Source organism: Wasmannia auropunctata, unplaced genomic scaffold (genome assembly GCF_000956235.1).
Source record: "Wasmannia auropunctata unplaced genomic scaffold, wasmannia.A_1.0 LD336053.1, whole genome shotgun sequence".
Classification (NCBI taxonomy): domain Eukaryota; kingdom Metazoa; phylum Arthropoda; class Insecta; order Hymenoptera; family Formicidae; genus Wasmannia; species Wasmannia auropunctata.
This window is the reverse complement of record NW_012026837.1, coordinates 1,223,212-1,244,089: the sequence shown is the minus strand read 5'-3', so window position 1 is coordinate 1,244,089 and position 20,878 is coordinate 1,223,212. Positions and strand designations below refer to the sequence as shown.

At 40.0% G+C, this 20,878-nt stretch overlaps 4 protein-coding genes across 5 annotated transcripts; 3 read left to right on the top strand and 1 right to left on the bottom strand.

The window, feature by feature from the left end:
- Positions 1–770: 770 nt before the first annotated feature.
- Positions 771–1,746, top strand: LOC105450944. The gene has a single exon (XM_011691071.1). The coding sequence runs from the start codon at positions 1,026–1,028 to the stop codon at positions 1,719–1,721; it is 696 nt and encodes a 231-aa protein (XP_011689373.1). The 5' UTR covers positions 771–1,025; the 3' UTR covers positions 1,722–1,746.
- Positions 1,747–1,990: 244 nt separating this feature from the next.
- LOC105450945 lies at positions 1,991–5,685 on the top strand. The gene is made up of 2 exons (XM_011691073.1): positions 1,991–4,910; positions 5,554–5,685. The coding sequence occupies exon 1, from the start codon at positions 2,017–2,019 to the stop codon at positions 4,828–4,830; it is 2,814 nt and encodes a 937-aa protein (XP_011689375.1). The 5' UTR covers positions 1,991–2,016; the 3' UTR covers positions 4,831–4,910; positions 5,554–5,685.
- Positions 5,310–19,940, top strand: LOC105451288. Its single transcript, XM_011691658.1, has 9 exons — positions 5,310–5,332; positions 5,554–5,626; positions 5,681–6,129; positions 6,414–6,487; positions 6,629–6,714; positions 6,817–6,851; positions 10,360–10,425; positions 12,622–12,687; positions 19,619–19,940. The coding sequence occupies exons 1-9, from the start codon at positions 5,310–5,312 to the stop codon at positions 19,842–19,844; spliced, it is 1,098 nt and encodes a 365-aa protein (XP_011689960.1). The 3' UTR covers positions 19,845–19,940.
- Positions 6,849–9,179, bottom strand: LOC105450946 (beclin-1-like protein). 2 transcript variants are annotated; one of them, XM_011691074.1, is made up of 5 exons: positions 8,952–9,179; positions 8,258–8,418; positions 7,764–8,176; positions 7,190–7,678; positions 6,849–7,095 (listed from the first exon to the last, which is right to left on the bottom strand). In XM_011691074.1, exons 1-5 carry the CDS (start codon positions 9,061–9,063, stop codon positions 6,975–6,977), a joined length of 1,296 nt encoding a protein of 431 aa, XP_011689376.1. In that variant the 5' UTR covers positions 9,064–9,179; the 3' UTR covers positions 6,849–6,974. The 2 variants fall into 2 exon arrangements, with proteins under 2 accessions (XP_011689376.1, XP_011689377.1); XM_011691075.1 differs by having other exon boundaries at positions 8,948–9,036.
- Positions 19,941–20,878: the final 938 nt, after the last annotated feature.

The following is a 20,878-nucleotide window of genomic DNA, read 5'->3' as shown; positions in this document are numbered from 1 at the left end:
AACGAATGAAGACAAAGAATGAAATTACATATATATTTTTATTTTTATTATATGACAAAATAAAATATATATTACCCTTTTGTATTTATAACGACAAATTAAAAAATCTTTTTGATAGAGATTTTATTCTCTTCCTTGGCAAAAATTTACGCGAGCGCATCTCTCTTATTTTGTTTCCTTTATTTTTAAATCAAGAGATTTGTTGTCGATTCAAAGAACTGACAGTGAGTGAACCGTGCTTTTCGTAAGCGCACGAAGAACACGTAGGCTTTTGTAAAATTATTCTTCCTAATGAGGAACATGGAAAGCATGAATTTGCGAGGGTGTCTTTCTCGCAGGTTTTCGTAACGGTTCTAGCAGCATCTTTCGCACCGTTGACTTTAAGTATATACCACCTTGGGAGCCAGGTAATAACTGCCAGTGGAATTAGAAACGCCGAAGAGTCGCGAGGATAGTGAATGGGATGTACGTGACCGTAAGTTGATAGGTTTTTTTTCCCCGTTTGCACATCGATGACGGCGTATGCGTGCACACGCGGAAGAAGCTGAGTGAAGACTAAGTATTTAAAATCCAATCTTCGCATTAAGAAAGCATTTTGTACGCGACGTCAATTAAATTAATCTTCTTTGATCGTTATCTCACACGTTTCTCTCACAATTCCAATTTGTTCCATACATAAAATTCAAGAACGAAGGAACGATCGGCCAGTGACACCCTACTCGTTGGCGAAGGGCCAACGCGAATAAACTTATCATACGATTCGATTTAATTGCTGATTACCACGTTTACATAAATCGCCATTCTACTGTCACCTTCCATCTGTCAATCATTCACGATACTTTCGAACCTCCAAATTTTCGGCAAAAAATTCTACCGGCTGTTTTACACAACGCTATTCGGACCTTCAAAATCTTTCGTTATAAAATTATTTCAGCTACCTCAATGGAAATATCAACGACTCGATCGAATCTATCTTAATCGCAGATACGACTTGATTCCCCACGAGAAACGTCCTGAGTTACGTCATGTCTTGTTTCGGCGGCCACGACGAGCAGATCTATCTAATCGAGATACTGATCGATAAATTGACATTGACGCCCGGTAAAATCAAAGACGTCGGCGGGCATCCTATCGTGATCAAGATCAAACTCTTAGATTTCCCAGTGTTCGAGTTTATGCGAGACGACTCGGACGCGTCAAAGCGCAGTCAAGACATACGTTTTATGGTCGGTAATTGCTGCCTATTCATTAAGCGACCGCGGGATCTGGTCCAGGGACTACGCTCGTCGAGCTTGAAGATTGGCGTATTTCGCGCGGGCGACACTTATCCCACGGCGGAGACCGAATTCGCTCTGCCAGGTTGTTTGTGCGACCAGATCGCCATGATCGGCAATGATCCCGAAAATCAGCCGAAACCATTTACGGTGAAGGGCGGCGTTCACCTCGTAGATCCGGGCGAAAATCCATCCGGCACGTTGCACATGGAACTCGTCGTCGTGGGTCTTGGACGTATCTTCAAGACGCACTACGAGCTGCGGCCGAAATCTCTCGTAACCGGTGAACAGGACAAGGAACGGGAGATTTGCGTGAAGCGATTCGTACCACCCGAGTTTCTCGACGAGAAAATCTCCAAGGATGTGGAGATTGCTCCAAAACCGGAAGTTAAAAAAGCGAAAGGTAAGGAAGTCAAGAAAGGTAAAAAGAAGAAAGGCAAGAAATGATTTATGTTATGATGTTATTTGATGTTATTCAAGAGCTCTGAAGTGCGACTTCATACGTTCGTGAAATCATAATTTCCCATTCGTCGTTATGGCAACTATCTGACAACTAGAAATGTCAATTGACTTGATACGCGCGCGGAGGGATCGTTCGATTTTAAACCCGAAACGCTTGCAAAATTAATGGCGCGATTCCTACAGGAGCTTCGTTAACGTTGACCCGGAGTTACTTTCCAAATTTGTCGTGTGACCGACAACGTGAGCGTGTCTACTTATTCCCGCAATCGATTTATTCAAAATGGCTTTGAAGAAAAATATATCAGTATTTGAAGGAGAACAATTGTATACGCTTGAAATTCTCATTGATCGTTTAAATTTATATCCCGAAAAGATTATTAATAATGGAGAGTGCGATTTGATGGTACGTATAGGCTTCGTCGATCTCAAACCTGTCGATATCATCGCTGTGGAATCAATCAAGGTTAATAACAAAAGGAATAAAAAAAATCGATTTTCTGATGAGTACATCGGTTGCGAAGGCAAGACATGTCTGCTTGTTCGGACACCGAATGATTTAATACGATCTGTAAAATCGACTCCTCTAAGTATTGAAGTGTACTGGATTCCTCGCGGGGAGGACCGTAATCCGCGAGATGATTCTGGACGTGTTCTCTGCGCAGCAACAGCATTTTTACCAAAAAGTTTCTACGATTGCATAGCCGCGGCGAAGAACAAAATAGACGGCCTATCAAAATCGCATATGTTAACAAAGAGTTACACTTTGACCGATGAGGATGGGAATCCGTGCGGATCCACATCGATGTGCCTAAGACTGTCGTGTTTCGGAAGCTCTATTATAAATCATCTTACGCTTCGCGAGAAGTCATTCATACTTCGAGGATTTCCTCTCGGTTGGAAGTTTCCTTACACGAAACTGTCCGACGAAGATGTAAACGATGAGAAGTATAAGACAAAATGTAACGATAACACATCGTTGTTGTACAAAATTCTAGATCCTACATATTCGAAATCATTACATAATCAGGATGATCGTATAGAAACAGAATCCGTGCTGACGAGACCGAAATCACCACTTCGTATATCAATGAATCAGCCAGGATTCGAAAAATTAACGAGCGCCGAGAAATTGAACGATCACAAGTATCGTGGTTTAATTTACGAGATTTATCCTGACGAGCCGACTTGTTCGTGTCTGCCGACAGATCGATCGACGCATCCAATGATGTGTCGTTCCGGATGCGTCCGTTCTTGTTGCATGGCTTTGAGAAATCCCGATGCTCTGAAAAATTTTCCTTCGCTTGCTACGGTTGCTCCCGATAATTTAAAATCAGATGAGGAACAAAACGTAAGTTATCATGATGACACTAGGAGGATGAGAGGTGGTGAAGATACAAAGAATGATTACTTAAACAAAACGTGGGACGAAAAATATACGTGGCACGAGAATGACGTTAATTTGAAAAATCGCGTAATGGGTGGAAGTGACTGTGGCGCACCAGCCTATGCGTTTTCCGAAGGAACGACCGTCATATATGAGAAGAGCAAGGAAAGGGGCGCTAACTCACTGTGCAGATCCCGACCAAGAACGGCGGACGGAATTAAAACGGCGGACTGCATTTGTTCAGGAAAAGTTTCGTCGCCTTGGAAAACGAATGCGTCTAAGTGCACGAAAAAACCGTGTGTGGGCGCAGATTGTATGATTCGCGTGTTCAAGGAGGCTCAAGAATTCGTGGATTCTCTCGGCAAAGTGCCAGGTCTGGTAGGTCTCGGCTTGATGGACCCATCCGAGAGTCCTTATTTCGGCCGAGACATACAGAAAGATTACGCCGTTCAAGAAACACCAAGCGAGAGAAAACGAGGATATCCCGTCTCGGTACCGCCAGCATCGACAATTCAGTGTCCTGCTCCTTGTAATACGCAGATTGGCAAACCCATCACCAGCATCCACTCCTCACCTTACATTGCATCCAGTTCTATAACGACAGCGATTCCAGGACGCACTGGTGTTGTACGCGAGGCAATACCCACGTTACCACCGGAAGCGACGTTACTTCCGATCGCCGTCAAGCCAAAAAAGAAGGAGGACAAGAAGGAAGAGAAATTAGAAAAGCAAAAAGAGCTGGATGTTACAACCTCTGTGCCGCTAGACGTCGATGTTGGTCCTTGCGGTGAACCGAAATGCAAATCTCGCCGGAAGAAACACAAAGATGACCGAACGGTGCCACACGACGTCGTGGTTGAGGAATCAGAAAAAAAGCTAATACAGTCAACAGCCCCCAGTACGATCGCCGCGAAGGTTACTGGCAAATTCATCGAAAAGGGACGATATCCGAAGGGTAAGCCAGGTCCGAGTGGCGACAGGGGGGGTCCTATCAAGGTTAGCAGACGAGTAATGCAATACGTTTATTCCATTGGTGATGTCTACCCTGGGACTATTTACGGCCATAAGAATTGCCTCGCTCCACGATTTAGGGTACCGGCTAACATGGGCTGGCTGTGGAATACGAGCGCAACGGTGGACAAGCTCAAGCCGCGAATTGGTTGGAAGCCAGGCGCGATCGGGCGTTACTTGTACGAGTTGTTGAAGGAAGCAAAGGGTGCTTCCACGCTGGAGGATTATCGGGGGACGAAATCGATACCCTCGCGCGCTAGCTTGCGACGCGGCAAGGTTCAGGCGTACAAGAGCCTGAGCTATGTGTCGCAGGTAAAGAAGGAGATCGAAGAGGATGCGGAACCGCCTCCGACCCTGCACATTCACCGTAAGGACGGCACGTACTACGTGACGATGTACCCGATCAGGCAAGAGACTGGGGACGTGTCGCAGCTGGAGGAGCCGATGAAGCCGCTGCAATTCAAGATAGCGCGGAACAAGGACGACGCCTCCGTCGCATCGAGCTCCACGGCGTCGGACATGGAGATTGAATTCTCGCCACCGGCGGCGGTCAGTAGGTACCGCAGGAAGCCCGATGTGATTCACGTGGACACCCAGGTCAGGCAGCAGGAGATTCTCGATGCGTTTAAACTGACGACGGTCGACTCGCCGAAACCGAAGGAGAGGAAAGGCAAGAGGGAAAGGAAGGAAAAGAAGTAATGAAACCGCCCTGCCTTTTCTCCTCCCTTTCCTCATTATTCCCGGCACGATCGTGAAAGGAAAGCGCAGCTTTATCGGAGGTTTGTATCTCACCGAAAATTTAAGTGCGGCACACCGGCGCGACCGGTTATGTTATACATCGATCCTAATTTTACATGACGCGTTAAATTCGATTACGTGCAACCTATACTTTTCGTAAGCTCAATCGACTAATTGCGAGAATAATTTGCCGAGAAAGGAAAAGATGAAACGATTACATCCTTCGTAAATTTAATATTTCGCTAAAATGGTCGATATTAACTTTTTATCGATTTTAACTTTTTACCGATATTATAAACTATATTTATTTGAAGAGATGGAGAAAAAGAAATATATTATGTTTATATCTAACGTTTATTTCTGAGCTAATCACGATCTCACATAAACTATGCGATAAATTAGCTCCGTCTGAAAGATTTATTATTTGCGCAAAAGATAGCATGTATTTGATACCGCACTCGAGGTAATTTCAAAAAATATAATTATACGATTAAATATGATACCGCGACATCTTCAAACGTGTATTTAAGTTCATTGAATATTAATGAAACCAGATATTAAACTGAATTTGAAAGATGAAAGACGTCATTGTATGTATATCGAATATCATATTCGGAATATGTAACTCATTCTACTATGTTGATTTAAATGAATTCTCATATTTTGGCGCTTGGTTTGATACAGGCGACATCTGCAGGTGACGGCAGACACCGCTTGCGCGTATCCAGAGTTTGCTAGGCTATCGACAGGAGTTAAGGTTAAGGGAAAGGTCTGCTCGTGGCTTCGTGTTCCCGGTATTTTGATTTGACAGGGGATGAACGCCACGGCTAAGGATGACAAGAACCAACAAGTCGCGCGTAAGAAGATGCTCGATTTACGCAATGTCAGCGTGGGAAAGGTTCCGCAGGACTCACCGTGGTTAAGAAGCGTCCGTTTGCATTACACGCAGGATGGCCAGTCCAAGAATTGGGACGTAATAAGGATTCACGACAGCGTGTGTATGATTGTCTTCAACACAAGTCGGGAGAAGCTCGTATTCGTCAGGCAATTCCGTCCGGCAGTGTATTACGCATCCATATCGGAGAAGCAAGCTGCGATCGATGTCGAGCGTTATCCTGCAACCCTGGGGCTGACCTTGGAACTCTGCGCTGGCATCGTGGACAAGGACAAGTCTCTCGTCGAGATTGCACGAGAAGAGTTGAAGGAAGAGTGCGGTTACGAAGCGCCCACTTCGTCATTTAGGGAAATTATTACCTATTTGTAAGTTTGAAGGATTTCCTATACTCTAGTCTTTATCTTTTCGCATTATGTAACAGATGAAAATATTTATTGACTCTATTAAATTTAGAAGTAACGAGATATTTTTGATATAACTTGTAGTACTTGTGCAGTGTAATAAAACTTTTGATCTATATAAAATTATGTGTGCTGAGAATAAAATAAATATAACCTAGAAATTCTAGAATTTCAGCATACTCTCAGCATACATAATTTTATATTCTAGATATATAAGTATTTAAAAAAAGAATTCTCGTGTTTTCCAGATCTAGTGCTTCAGCTAGTGCAAAGCAAACTCTTTTCTACGTAGAAGTCACAGATGACATGCAGATACACCCTGGTAAGTTTAATCGCAAAATATTTTTTAAAAGTAATATTTTATCAAAGTATTTAAAAAAAACATTTTTATAATGTAATCGACAAACTAATTTGAAATGTATAAAAAAATTTCCACTCCAACTTGAATCTTTTGTCATTCAAGGTGGTGGTGACGAGTCCGAAGGTGAAGTCATAGAAGTGGTGGAATTGAGCATTCCTGAGCTGAAGGATTACATGAGATCCAAAAAAGTACAAAGTCCCTCCAGTTTCCTATATGGGATGTCTTGGTTTCTACTTAATAAATCCGAGTACTGTTAAATAGAAAATAAAATTAAAATTTAACGTACTCAGCCATCTAAAATAAATAAAAGAAGACAAATTAATTTGTAAGTAAAAATCAATACTATTATTCAACCGCATTATTTATTTACAAGTAGAGCATTTATACATAAGCAATGACGAGATAGTTGCACAATTAAAATTACATAAAATTACAAGGAGACCAACATTCAATTAGTATTCAATTCGTCCTTTGTGAATTGAGAGCTAACCCATGCAAGACCCCATTTTAAATTTGTTAGTAGGAACTTTAAGGCTTTAGTCCACTGTTCTTCTGAATTGAATTGTATTCTGAAAAAAGAAAAGAAGCAAGATCAGACAGATGCTTTTTCATTACAGGTAAATTTCTCATGTGTAGGTTAAGTATTTATGAATTCAAACTTACTTAATAGAATAAGAGTTGCCCGTTGCGGAATCTTCAATTTTACCCCGATCCATCCTATATGGTAGACAAAATTCACTGTCTCCTTTTTCTACTTGTTCCTTAAATTGTTGCAAACAATCCAGAAATGCTACCATAGCTGCATCAAATTTTGTATCCCATAAAAATTTAAATCCTCCACTTCCATATAATGGAAGCTCTTTATTTTGATCTAAAGCCTCGATATAACTGTGATTGCCAAATGGCACTAAACGAAAACGCTTGAATGTTAGATTCATTTTGCGCGCAAGAGCCACTAGCAAAAGGGTCGTTTGTCCCCATGCAGCGTTTATCTCGCTCCAATCCACTGGCGCGCTCGGCAATCGTCCCAATCGAAATGAATTTATAGTTCCAAAGTGGCCTGAATGCCAAATATGAAATGTGGCGTTGAAAACGTTCGTTTTCTTCAATCTTTCAAGTTGCGAAGCTGCATACGCCAGTTGATTATCCAAACTATAAATAAAAATTTAATTTTACGTAATATAATAGAAAAATATGAACAATTACTGTACATTGTTTTAGGATATATTTTATTTACCTGCGACATTCATCGTCAGCTAACATGAGATCTCTTCTGTGTTTTGAATATTCTTTCCAATATCTGTCCTCTTCACTTTGTAATCTTTCCCTTTCTCTCTCCTGTTCCGCTATGGCATTCCTAGTGGCTATTTCTTCTTTTCTCAATGCCTCCAGCTCCCTTATCATTCTTTCTTCTTCGGCCTTTACATCCTGCAATTCCTTTGTAAGGTTCTCCATCTCTACGTCTTCATGCCCCTGATATTGTTGCTCAATTTCTAATTTCTTCAGGTACTCGTTATAATCTGACCATTCTCCTTCTGTCATTCGTAACTGCTGATCCATCAGCAGCAAAAGACTGTCTGTACATTCATCGCAAAGTGGATGATCTGCCGAACTGCTACTGCTGAGAATATCAAACAATGTTGCTCGTACCTAGAAAAATACAGATCAATTTAAATAATCAAATACATACATTACATAATGTTTAAGATATTTTCTCAATTGTCTATAGACCTTTAAGTGATGACTTAAGCTTTCCGTTTCACCAGAATCGCCAACTAACATAAATCCATTTGTACCATTTCCTGATTCAGTCAATCTGAATGGCGGAACTAAGTGCTCTATACTGTCACTTTGAGGTTCTAATTCTCCAACAACTTGTTGTTGTATAGGAACTATAATAAGATAATAATTATGTAATTCGCTATGCCAGATAAGTAGAACAAATCAAATTATCAAGTTGAAGTCTATCATTAGATATTCAAATACTTTATATATGTGTACATGTATATGTACTACACACACATACACACACGCAGTCAGAATATATATAGAATGAAAATAACACCTTCAGCACAGTCTAATCGCATAAATAATTAAGAGCCAAGATTGTTTCTTTTTGTGTACTGAATGATAGGTACTGCATGTAAAGTTTAGATATATGTATTATGTGTAAAAGTGTTGTTTACACACACAAATGTACAGTATTACATAGCTGATAGTTTTATTAATAGGATTCGCGCTTACTATATAATTAATAACAAAATTCAGAGATAGTGTTCTTGAAAACGCAGATTCGCGTATTATACGTTAGTGCACGAGCACTCGATAATGCGTATTGAGTAGCGTTATCAAGTTGAAAGTATCAAGTGGGACAATCGTGATGAATGTCGAAGTCTCTCGCCAGTAGAAAATAGAAATTACCTACGTGAGAGTTCAGCCAGAGTGTGCTCCCCAAGGTGATCAAAGCTCGAATCTAGTTTCAGCGGTTGTAGACATCGTTGGCACGCGAAGCTGACGTTTGTCTTTAAGTCTACCATATCGCGTACGTCGCTTATCAAAGAAAGCTGCACTCGTACAACCTGCCTGTGCGCGTCGTTATTTACGAATACGCGTCTGCCGCTGCCTACGACGCTTGAGGTCAGCTGATGGTGCCTTGCCGAGCAAACGTCAGTTAGCGCTGTCACATCAGCGTCGTGTCGGTATAGACGTATCACTGTATGCCGCAATTCTAGTATACGTAAATATGTTTTATCGCTTTAATATGTATGCAAGAATTATTATACGCGAAAGACGATCAGTGGAGACAATAGTATTTTACTATTTTTCTAAAATTTATATATTTATGTGTGTGGTATCCGTTGTCGGTAATGTATTGTCGGTCACATTCCTGTAGCTGCACTGAACTTGTCCGCGCCATCTATGATTCTTTCGCTGCATCAATATGCAAAGTTGCGTTTCATAGATTTAAAATTACTATTTAGTATTTACGCGATGGCTGACACGAGTTGTGTCCGGAGAATCGTTCCGCGTCTTTTCCGCGATCGTTTGCGTTCGAGAGTAGTTTTCGTGTGCGTTTTGTCGTGAGTACGTCTTGCAAAGTGTCGGACGTTCGTAAGACATTGAATGCGATCATTATTATACGCCCGTATCGGCCGTATCGCGATTTCGATATCGCGCGTCCCGCGGCTGTGTGTACATACAGAAGAAACGAAATCGCCTACGCCGTATTATTCATTGTTATTTCTCGCAAATATACATCGAAAATATGGATTATCACGCGATCGTCGCAAGGTATAGATATATCGCTATATCTGAATGCTTTCGTAACATGGAAAATGATTATCCGGATATGAATATATTGTTGCGCCCGAGCCATCTCGCATTCGGCGAGCCGGAGCGAGTCGCCGGGCGTGAAGTAGTCGCGGAGCGACCCGAGCGACTTTTCTTGCGAGAGCTAGTGCGCGAGACCGATCCGCGGGCGTAACAATATCATGACGATAGCGTGAACACACGACAGTTCGTCAAGTAAACTCCATGCAATCGTAACATTATTTAGTTGATGATGAATTCCAGGGTTGGGTAACACGTTGCTTGTAATTTCGTTACCATTTTTGTTACTTTTTTCCAGTAACGATCGTTATTTTTTTCCATTTGTAACGGTAATGCTAACGTTATTACATTTTTTATCTGTGGCAATAATTAACGAATTTGCCGTTAGCTTTTATCATTATTTTTTTATACTTTTATTTTCTTATCTATATAATTTTATCTACTAAAGAATGAAATTCATATTTTGTATAAGTAATTATTAATTTTTTAAATTATTTTTATAGGAGACTGGGAATCGCTGGGAACCGTCGGAGTATCGAGCTATTTTCAAGTTACACAGAGGGTGCTCGGTGAGTATCAATAAAATGCTGCACTCTGGTGGCGGTGATTTTAGTTGCAAGAAATTTTTGACGTGTATTTATATATTATTTATAAGGATGTATATTTAAGGTAATGAAGTTTCAACGTCAATCTCGTTGAATTATGTAAATAATAGTACAAGTAAATCTATAATTGTAAAACATTTTTTCCCTATATCTCTAGAAAACTTCTTTAAATTTAGTTAGACAAAGAAACTATATTAAAATAAATTTTTTTTCGATATTTTAAAAACTTAGAACACACGGACAATTGTGATGAAATTATAAAATTTTTAATGAGAGATAAATTATGAATTTAGTACGTTTTATACGAATAAAAATCTATAATTCTAATTCACAATCATCGTTTTAGAAAAATTTGTTATATCGAATATTTTTTACAAAAGAGTCGTTATAAAATATTTAATTATTCGTATAAAACGTTCTAAATTTATCTCATTAAAAATTTTATAATTTCATCACAATTGTCCGTGTATTCTAAGTTTTTAAAATATCGAAAAAAAATTATTTTAATATAATTTCTTTGTCTAACTAAATTTAAAGAAGTTTTCTAGAGATCTAGGGAAAAAATGTTTTACAATTATAGATTTACTTGTACTGATATTATTTACATAATTCAACGAGATTACGTTGCAACTTCATTACCTTAAATATACATCCTTATAAATACACGTCAAAAATTTCATGCTATCTTAGGATTTTATATGACGTGCGAAAGGATGACTTCCCGATGACAAAAAGTACGATGGAACTTAATATTTATATGACAGTCGGTAGCCAGCGCGAATTGCCATGTACAAGCTTATGTTAATGTTGACGAGCATTTTAAGCGATATTTCGTCACGTATGCATAAATATCGAGTGGCTGCCAAGAATCAACAGGTGGCAGCTCGTTTCTGTTTCTTCGCTCGTGCTCTCGCTCGCGCGATATAACTTGAGTTTCACGCATATTCATCACCCGACGCCCATTAGCCAGTGCGCAATAACAATTGGCGTTTTCCAAATGTAATCGCGCGAAGCTTACTTCTCTAATAACGGCTACGACCCCCATCGCTTTCTTGTCTACCGCCGATGAATTATTATGCGAAAGCTTTTTACCGGTGCGCTTTCTACCGCTCCGTACGCCGGAGAAGCGCGACGAATCGCCGACTCACAAGCACGTCGCTCAACCGGGATCTACCTCGTCGGTTCTCTCTTTCTCTTATAAATGTTACCTGAGATTAAATACAAAACTAAAAAAGATATTTAATAAACCACAATCCTACTCTCGGAATCCCAGAGCGATTTCACCGAGGATTAAATTCGAAAGTAAAAAGAAATGTAATAATTTTTAATATGCGCCTATTAGTTCAAATTTTCGACTATATATCCTGACATGAGATTCAACACAAAAGGAATATTTAATAAATTAGGTTTTCTGATTTTTTAAAATAAATTTCGGACGTATAGTTTAACTTTAAGCTTTAAAAAAAGGCATTCATCTGGTAGTTTTTTTTAAATAAATCGAATAATGTTGTATTAAATAAAAAATAACGTTGATTCCTCGGCACGATTGCATTAATTAATCATTGCGTAAGGCTTATTCCATTACTGTTTCTGCTGACTGTAGTACTTGCTAAAGAAACTAATGCAAATTGCATTAGGAAGTTTAATTACTTATCGGGAGCGAGTTTCGCACATCGGTGCGGACGAGCGAAGATAAATCTGCAAGGGTACCCTTGCATTAGCGTGCATATTTGTCATGCATCATGCACTCGAGTATTCTTGCAACGCCTCGCGGCCTGCAAGTTAGTTACAAACGTGATTGCATTAGTAAGCAACGAATACGTGAGACGAACAAACCACATCCTGCGGTTAATAATACACTATATTTCCGCTTAGCAATGCATTGCAAATATATGCCCGCGCTAATTCTTGTAATTTGCTGTTTCTGAGAATTGTGTCAACGAATCAATTATTAGTTTGAAACTGGAACGTTTGATGTCTTATAACTTGAAGATAAAACAAAGAATATTTGAACATAACGCAACATACATCTTAATATCTCTTTTTATTTAAAAGTTAATTAGTACTATATTATCCGAGGAATATTTTGCTTATTTCATTGCAATCTTAGGATAATAATTTTGTATAAGTAATTATTAATTTTTTAAATTATTTTTGTAGGAGACTGGGAATCGCTGGGAACCGTCGGAATATCGAGCTATTTTCAAGTTACACAAAGGGTGCTCGGTGAGTATCAATAAAATGTTACACTCTGGTGGCGGTGATTTTATTGCGGTACAATGACATAGGGACAATAATTTTGACTATAATAACATTTAGGTAGGATTTGCTCATAAACAAATTTAGATTTTTATTTATAGCTACTGCCATGATGACTTTTCATCATCTTCTGCTATATCGAATTTTGTTGAGAAATCAAACGTGTCCTTCCTTTCGATTGTCACAATGGACGTCCGCTCTCTATGTAAATTATCCTACCGTATCTATTTATGCGAGTTAAAATATTCGTGACAATGTAAAATGCATGCAAAATGTTAAGAGAGAAAAACATCGATCGGTCAAGCATTGATCGGTCAAGTGGCGAGATTTATCGGTTGTTCTGATCGCAGCATCATCGCGCTGAACGAAATCGTGGATAGAAATCGGTCGGAGCGAAGAGCAGGAGTGCGTGCGTTACACGTGCAACTTTGGAGAGGGTATAGCTCGTCGGTGAGCAGGTCGGTGCGGAGGGAAAGTTGAAGAAGGGTGGGCGGCGACCGCTTGGAACGGAGGAGTGCCGTTGGGGCCGACGCGAACGAAATCCGTTGAGTTTGAGCTGAGCTGAGTGAAGCGCGGGCGTCACGACGACATCGGTTGGCGTCGCGGCTGGCCTCCGCCAATCCGTCCCTCAGCGGCCATGTTGGTCGTGTACCTGGGGCGGAGCACTGAGTGCCTGTTCGTACTCTCCATCCTTGTCACGTGTTTCACGCTCGAGCTCCTCTTACCTCCTCCTTCTCCTTCTCTTCTTGTTCTTCTTCCTCCATCGCTTCCTCGCCGCTTCGCGACTTCGTCGTCTTCTTCTTCTTCTTCTTCTTCTTCATCATCTTCTTCTTTCTTCTTCGCCTTCCTCTTTTACCGCGTTATCGCACGATCCTCTCGCTCCACTGCTGGTGCAGTGCCGTGGGTGCGCCAGATCGCAGGTTGCATCCGAACTGCACCTGCGACCAGTGACGTAATGCCGTCCAGACCGCATAGCTGCTCACTTTCGAGTATAGTACAGGAGGAATAAGTTAAAATCGTGCATTTTCATTTTCGACAATGATTAAACAATTATATCAAATTATAATTATACTTTGATCAAGGTGAATAGTTTCCTAGTAAATCGCATACGTAAATTCCATACAATTGTAAGATGCACTTTCGCAAGAACAAACTCTTCTCTTCTTCACGTTATCTCTCGCTCTCTCATTGTACCTATACATCGGCTGATTTACGACGCGCTTACTTCGCCGATGAAGGGGCTCCGCGCATAAGAAAGCACCGTACGGCAACGACATTGCACGCGTACTTGGCGTTCGTTTCGTTTTACGATTACGCGAATCGCGTGTAATTGCCGGGGTCTAACTTGGCCGGCGGCCTTCAACTTCGCTTCTCCGCGGCGCGTCAACTGTCCCATAGATCTTTGCGGCGGCGAAAGAGAGCCGGAGTAATTGTACAGGCGATCGCCGCTGCTGTGCCAAGTGCAATTATAATACTGGCGTGGAGTTATACGCGAGTTGCGGCGCGCGGCCGACGACTCCGCCGACGTCGATTGCACTTCTGGCAATCCGTCTGGAAGCCTGTTATTTCGCTTCTTACGAATCAATTAACGCAATATAGGCGGTATCACTCGCGAGCCCGCTTTCGGAAATTGCTTGTCCAGTCGAAGTGATTGGTTACACGATAACCGCGAGATCGTTCCGCAATTAATTCCTCGCGACTTGTACGAGTTATTAAGTAAAATTAATTTTTCGAGACTGGCTTATTATACCTGTATGACTTTTTTTCTCACGCAATCGACATAAATTGTGGTCACGCAGTTGATGTTGAAATTATACATTGAGAATTCTCGCTGTCAGTTTTTACGCGAGCAAATTTTCTCGGGGCATCATATTGCGCGACAGCTCGAGTTTATTACGCGATGATACGTAAAATTAATTGTTTACGGGAGAGGATGATTTATAGCTTTCTGCCTCAGTAACTGAAGCAGATAAGAGATAAATGTCGAAATTAGGCGAGATAATATCCTTGTACTGATAATGATAATTGATTCGCATTTAACGCATTCAACGAAAAATATTTCGAGTAAAATATCGTGTATATTTATTACGTTCATGTATGTAGATTTTACAGAAGATGACATTGGTAGTTGCATTAACAGAGTCAGCGTGTATACATTTAATATCTTATTTTTAGAAATGATACAAGTATTGCAAATTTATTAGAAAATTAGATGCAATCTTGCTTGAAAAGAAATTGTTTCAATAAAATGAGAATGGAAAAGTTTCAAATTCCTTCGTCTTCCACCTGCTGATACAATCCAGTTACTAGTATCTCGTCCTGTTACCACCAAACAATGGTTGATTTGTGCTTTCGTAGGAGAAACAGCAGCGAGATATCACGCCTGCGTATGATTACGCGAGCCAGATCCTCGATCGCGATACCGCGCGAGCATTGTTAATAAAACCACACGGTTACGATTTTTCCAGCAGCAACTTTACTTTGTCAGAGCAACGGATGATGATCGTATCTTGCGTATAGCTACGCTGTACGCACCCTCGGCTCGAAACGTGGCTCGAACGCGCGCAATAATTTTCTCGAATAGAAGTCCGTTTAATACAGAAGCCCTCCGGGTACAGCAGTTTCTTGTTCCTCGTATCTTTACTGCGCACGAAACTCCGTTCGTTATGCCGCTCAATAGGATCTTGTTACCAGCTCTTGTTATGTAAAAATTATCGAATAGATTCCGAAGAAAACAGCTTGTATCGCACGCGAGAATGTTGTTGAAAATGAGTTGAAGCTAAGATTTGTGATTTCAACGCAGTTATACATAAAATGTTGAAATTAAATCGATATTTTTCCGTAGCACAGTAACTGCTGGCATGCTCTCTTGTTGTATATTCATTTTTAATTTTTTAAATTTAATTTTAATTCAATTTGAACCTAGATTGGTAAATATATAAATATATTTATTATTATTAATTTATGCAATAATTAAAATTGAGAAAGTGTGAAATTCACTTGAAAAATTGAATACCGCTGTACGACATTATTTCATCGCCGATCGATTAATTTATAACTCAATATCCCAATCGCTTTTCTTATATTGCGCGTATTATAGTTCCGTAGAAACTCTAAATCGATTTGCTTCTTTCGAGATGACTGGTGAATCGGTAGTTAATTCGTTGCGCGAGAAACATAGGGAACCATGAGGAATAATTAGTATGCCATATATATCATCTGCGATCGCGTTATTAGTCGGGCGGTCAGGCATGAGCAAGCCAACTGAGTTTATTTTAGCAAAGGGTTTACATCAGATGATCGAATCCGTTGGCACGCTTGGCCGGAGCTCGATCCGGCCAAACATCGGCGATTCGATGTTTACACCGCGAGTATTTATGGGCCACGAACCGCCCACGAGAGTTCGTTTTCGGAATTCGGAGCATCCCCGCAGCGAGTAGATCGACTCGGGAACCCCTCCGGTTGACCCCCTGAGACACATTCAGTCACGGAATACCCAGGATCTTAGTTACTCTAAGAAACTTTAAGAATGTTTCGCCGAACACGGCCGGGATTGATTTAGATGAAAATCGAGTCATTTACATTTCCAGTTTGTAATACTTTTGCGAATGATTCATACTCTTTCTACACAACATGATAACGAATGTTTCATTAAGTTTTGTATTGCTAATATAAAACTCGATTGCTCATTGAAGATTCAAGTTTTCGATCGTTTGTGAGTAAGCAAGACAAATATTTTCAGTACACTAAATGCAGCCACCAACCAATTTCCACATGTCGGTACATGGAAATAAATATTGTGAAAGAGAAATTTTCATGAATTATGAGATTTTGAACGCGTTGCTGTGCCATAAGTCACCGACCGTAAAAGCACCGAGTTTGACAGAATAGACGGGGTGGAGAGAAAAGTCGTTTTCGATCGAAATACCAATTTGCCTGATGGGGAAAAGAGATGAGTTATGTAGGAGCTAATAGTCCGAAGATGGATGCGTTATGGTCTCTATTTCAAGCTATATGACAGGCATGTGTGCAATATGCATATATGTATGTCCATGTGCTAATATATATGTATATATAAAAATGTACATATATATATTAGCTATAAAGTTGTGTTTTGGACAGGGGGTGGAAGCGGGTGAACGTAATGGTCGTGCTCGCGGCGCACGAAAAGCTTTGCTTCCGACAAAAAATGTTTATTTTTACATCACGGCCTAGACGGTCGAACAAAATTTCTAACGGTAGAGAAAACAAATCACTCTGAATTCGATCTGTATATTTTGTCGGGTTACGCAAACATGCCGATACATCCGTCGAACACATTGAAAGCGAATCGCTGAATTATAAGACCCTCGTCGGTATGAACGCATTCCAATGTGATATGTCTTTCTCGCAGTCACAGTTGTTCAGATTATCACACGCTAATATAACGTTAATTTGTAGAAAATAATGTATATGTTGTAATAATTATGCCTCAGATTAATTTTTTTAATTGTGAAATATTGTAAGAAAATAATACATACATAATACACATACATATATACGTATAAGATATTGAAAAGTTAATATTAAAAAATATTTAGTATTAAAGAAAAGAATAATTGATCATTGTTACTTGTAAAAGTGACTCGAAGAAAAACACATGTCACTACTTTGCTATAGATGTTTTTCATCTAGTGCTAATAGTTCCCTTTTTTTATTTAATTTTCTTCCCTCGTATTATACGCAGAGATATAGATCAATAACGCATCGCATCTTATGCATCTTGATAGCGTCGAGATATCGCGATTGCAATGTCGTCCTGCACCAGTCGCTTGTTCGTCCTAGACACCATGGTTTATTCGTAAGATCGGCGGATGCGTGCGCGAGTAGGTACATGTGCAAGTGCGATGCATTTATCGCGTTGCAACGTGCGTCGGGTGGCCTGCGCGCGGCAGGGGTCTCGCGCTCCGGACGTATATTTATGGCTGAAAAAATGTTTTATCATAATAATACGGAGATACGCGGCGTGCCGGCAGATCCCTTCTCTCTTCTCTTTCGCTCGTGAAGGTACCGGTGAAAATGAGTGCGCGAGGGGCCGTGTACTTACATAAAGAGAGGTTTGTTCCTTCTATCTTGCTTCCTTTCCTCTCCTGACTCGTAGTCGCGAGATGATAGCTTAGCGCGATTACCAGAAAATTATTAGGATATCGATTGAGGGTTCTGCGTCTCTCTGGAATTCATATCTTTCGTCTGCCCCTTTGTAAAAATGCCATGCCACCGTGCACCCGGTGTGATGGTGTTGGTTACAACATGAAATCAAGCCCATGTGCCGCGATGCACGCTAACGAGGCATAAACCGAGAATGTCGTTATATCCGTCCTTTTTCTGCATAGTTATCACGCGATACGAAGAAAATTAAGAAATTTGAGAAAGAAAAAGAAGTTGCGGTTTAACGATTACGAGAGATATTCGTGGCTGGATCGGTAGCGGAAATATTTCAAAATGTAACCTGATATTGTAAAAAACGGGCAGAAGTTTTAGTGGAATCGCACACATTCGATATGATCTTAATGCATATGCGACACGGACGACTGCCCTCGGATTGTTTCAAGATTACGATTTTATCGTTTCGATCGACTTCTCTTCCTCCGTTTCGAAATCGCGAAAGCACCAGCGATCGAAATAAAGCGCAATTTCGCGTGCACGTTACTACAACCGCATAAATGTACAGCGCACACCACTTAACGCATTAGTCGAAGTGGGTAAGGGCGCAAAATATTCTCGGTTAAGGTCGGTAAGTGCTTCGTGGTATCGTCTCTGGTTACGCGAGAAAGCCCTCTTCGCTAAAGTTACGACACCCTTACGCACGCAGTTACAGCTGCGACTCCTAATTGCGATAGCGTCCCCGCATGCTTGCGCACGCCGGCGGAATTTGCATAAATGGAAAATATTCGCGAGACGAGCGCCGACGAATCGAACGTACTTGCGAATTCTGCATATGTATGACACACGTTAAAAAGCATGCCATTAGTTGTTGCTAACTATCGAATGAGCGTTCTTTTTTTCATTTTCCACATACAATCGTCATTTACCAGATTTTTTAATCGTAGGTAAAAAAACATTTAATTAATTCTCAAAAAGAGTAAAAATATTTTTTTAATAATGTTGACACGTCTAAAAAAAGATAGCTTATTCTGTCCATTATACAAAACGGTTATACAAAATTAATTCTAAAAATATACTTGTACACGTTATAATTTTATATGCCATATATAATTTCAATTTAACGTTCACACATTGTGTAAAAAAATAGTTTTTTTTACAATATTTAAGATATAAATTTATAAATTTTTCGCTTCTTTAGGTATATACTCGTATATAATATATAGATCAGCTATAATAAAATGGGTTATTTAGATCATAAAACAAATCGCCGGATGTTTACGATGGCGCGAACGGCGACACGTGGTAAGAACGTAATATAATTCACTTTGATATAGGTTTAAACGCACATACACAGGAGAAAAGAGCGCGAGGACGCAGTTGTCGTCAGGTGCATCTCGTTTGTACAAGCGCGTACTGACAAAAAACCTGATATCGCGTAGACTTTTTATTGCGATCGGCAACTGGTGTACTTTATGTCTCTGAGGCATCTTTATCGTCGCTAATTTCATCGAACTTTTCGCTAACGTAATTTAAGACAGTCGTCGAACAAATGCAATAAATATAAATATTCATAAAAAAATGAAACGAAAATGCAATCGAAAAGTTCATTTATAATTTAAAAGTTAAACATTTCTGTGAAATTTTTGAGTAAAAGATCATAAATGAAGATGTACGACCTATACCACTCGAGATCCGATGACACGACTGTCTCAATGGAGCGCGACTATCATTAATCACCGTTCAATCACTGCAGAGTTTACATAACTTTGACGACGCCATTGATTTTGCCTACTGTTATGCCGTCTACGCCAATGCATGGGTCAGAGAGGCGAACTCAGCAGGGTTTCCGGACATTTTTTCTTGAAGGCAAGGCACGCGAGAGACGAGACGGATTTCCTATGTTTCTACCAATTACTAAAAATCCACGGGATATGTGGGAATTAAGAATACGTATAAAAAGTTATTCGTCGTTATCTTGATGTGAAACGAAGGAATTTATTACGAATCACTAATGCGTGAAACTAATTGGTGAATAATTCTGTCAATTTAAATAAAAGAAATAATTGCTTATCGTAATAAAGAAGAAAAATTGCTAGTGATTTTCTGTTTGAGTAATTGGATAAAGTATAAATAACTTGATCTACTAAAATGCATTTGAAAAATTTTGATGAAGATATAATCTCTGAATTTTACAAAGATTTATGTTGTTTTTTTATTGATTTACACTTCCGCGGCAAGTATACCTATACTACACGTCGAGTTAGCGAACGGTCGGACTTTACTTCAAATTGTGTACAGCTTGGGATAATAACGGACTTGATGTCGAAAAGAGCCGCGAAATCAGTTCCGCATTCTGCGGCGGAGAATAACAATGATTCCTCTCAAAGAATTAGTAAAAATCGAGGGCTACGGGACAGGGTGCAGAGCAGGTAATTCTGACAGCAGGTGAAACGCATCGTTGTCCGCCTACATTCGACGGCTATAGGTTACCGCCAGGCACTTAAACAAAAATCCCGGCGACTTTTCTCTGCCTCGTCGGTCTCTCTTTCTCTCGCTCTCGTTGGTCACGATCTCGCGTCGATTTGAAAAGCGTGGCGAAGGGTGGCCCACCGCATTTTGCCTGGTATTATTTAGCCCCGCGGGTGATCCCTTTAGTTCTGCCTTTGCTTCTGACCTTTCCATCTTTCCATTCTCCTTGTACTGTTCCTATGCTTTTTTTGTTTCTCTTTGACCTCTACCCGAACCATTGCATTGTATTCTTTTATGAAGTCGTGCGCGCAACTTAAACTTGCGGAATACTTCTGACTATGATTCTGCTTATTTTTTTACTGTCTTTAGCTGTAATTATAAGTTTAATAATTTCATAAATTATTGATATGCATAATATATTTTTAATAATGCGCTCTATATTTTAGTAAGAAGAGAAAAATTTTTGTAACGACATGTTCTTTTTTTTATTTATTTCATATTTACGTGACAATTAGACCGAAAAAATGATTATCCGCGATATTTG

Bases quoted from the DNA above. Each gene is read 5' to 3' on its own strand.
- LOC105450944 (XM_011691071.1), top strand. From the start codon at position 1,026: ATGTCTTGTTTCGGCGGCCACGACGAGCAGATCTATCTAATCGAGATA.
- LOC105450945 (XM_011691073.1), top strand. From the start codon at position 2,017: ATGGCTTTGAAGAAAAATATATCAGTATTTGAAGGAGAACAATTGTAT.
- LOC105451288 (XM_011691658.1), top strand. From the start codon at position 5,310: ATGTATTTGATACCGCACTCGAG. The intron at 6,488-6,628 runs GTAAGTTTAATC...TTGTCATTCAAG, and splicing joins TGACATGCAGATACACCCTG to GTGGTGGTGACGAGTCCGAA. The intron at 12,688-19,618 runs GTGAGTATCAAT...CAATCACTGCAG, and splicing joins AGTTACACAAAGGGTGCTCG to AGTTTACATAACTTTGACGA.
- LOC105450946 (XM_011691074.1), bottom strand. From the start codon at position 9,063: ATGGTAGACTTAAAGACAAACGTCAGCTTCGCGTGCCAACGATGTCTA. The intron at 7,679-7,763 runs GTAAATAAAATA...TTTTATTTATAG, and splicing joins GCTGACGATGAATGTCGCAG to TTTGGATAATCAACTGGCGT. The intron at 7,096-7,189 runs GTAAGTTTGAAT...TTCTTTTTTCAG, and splicing joins GGCAACTCTTATTCTATTAA to AATACAATTCAATTCAGAAG.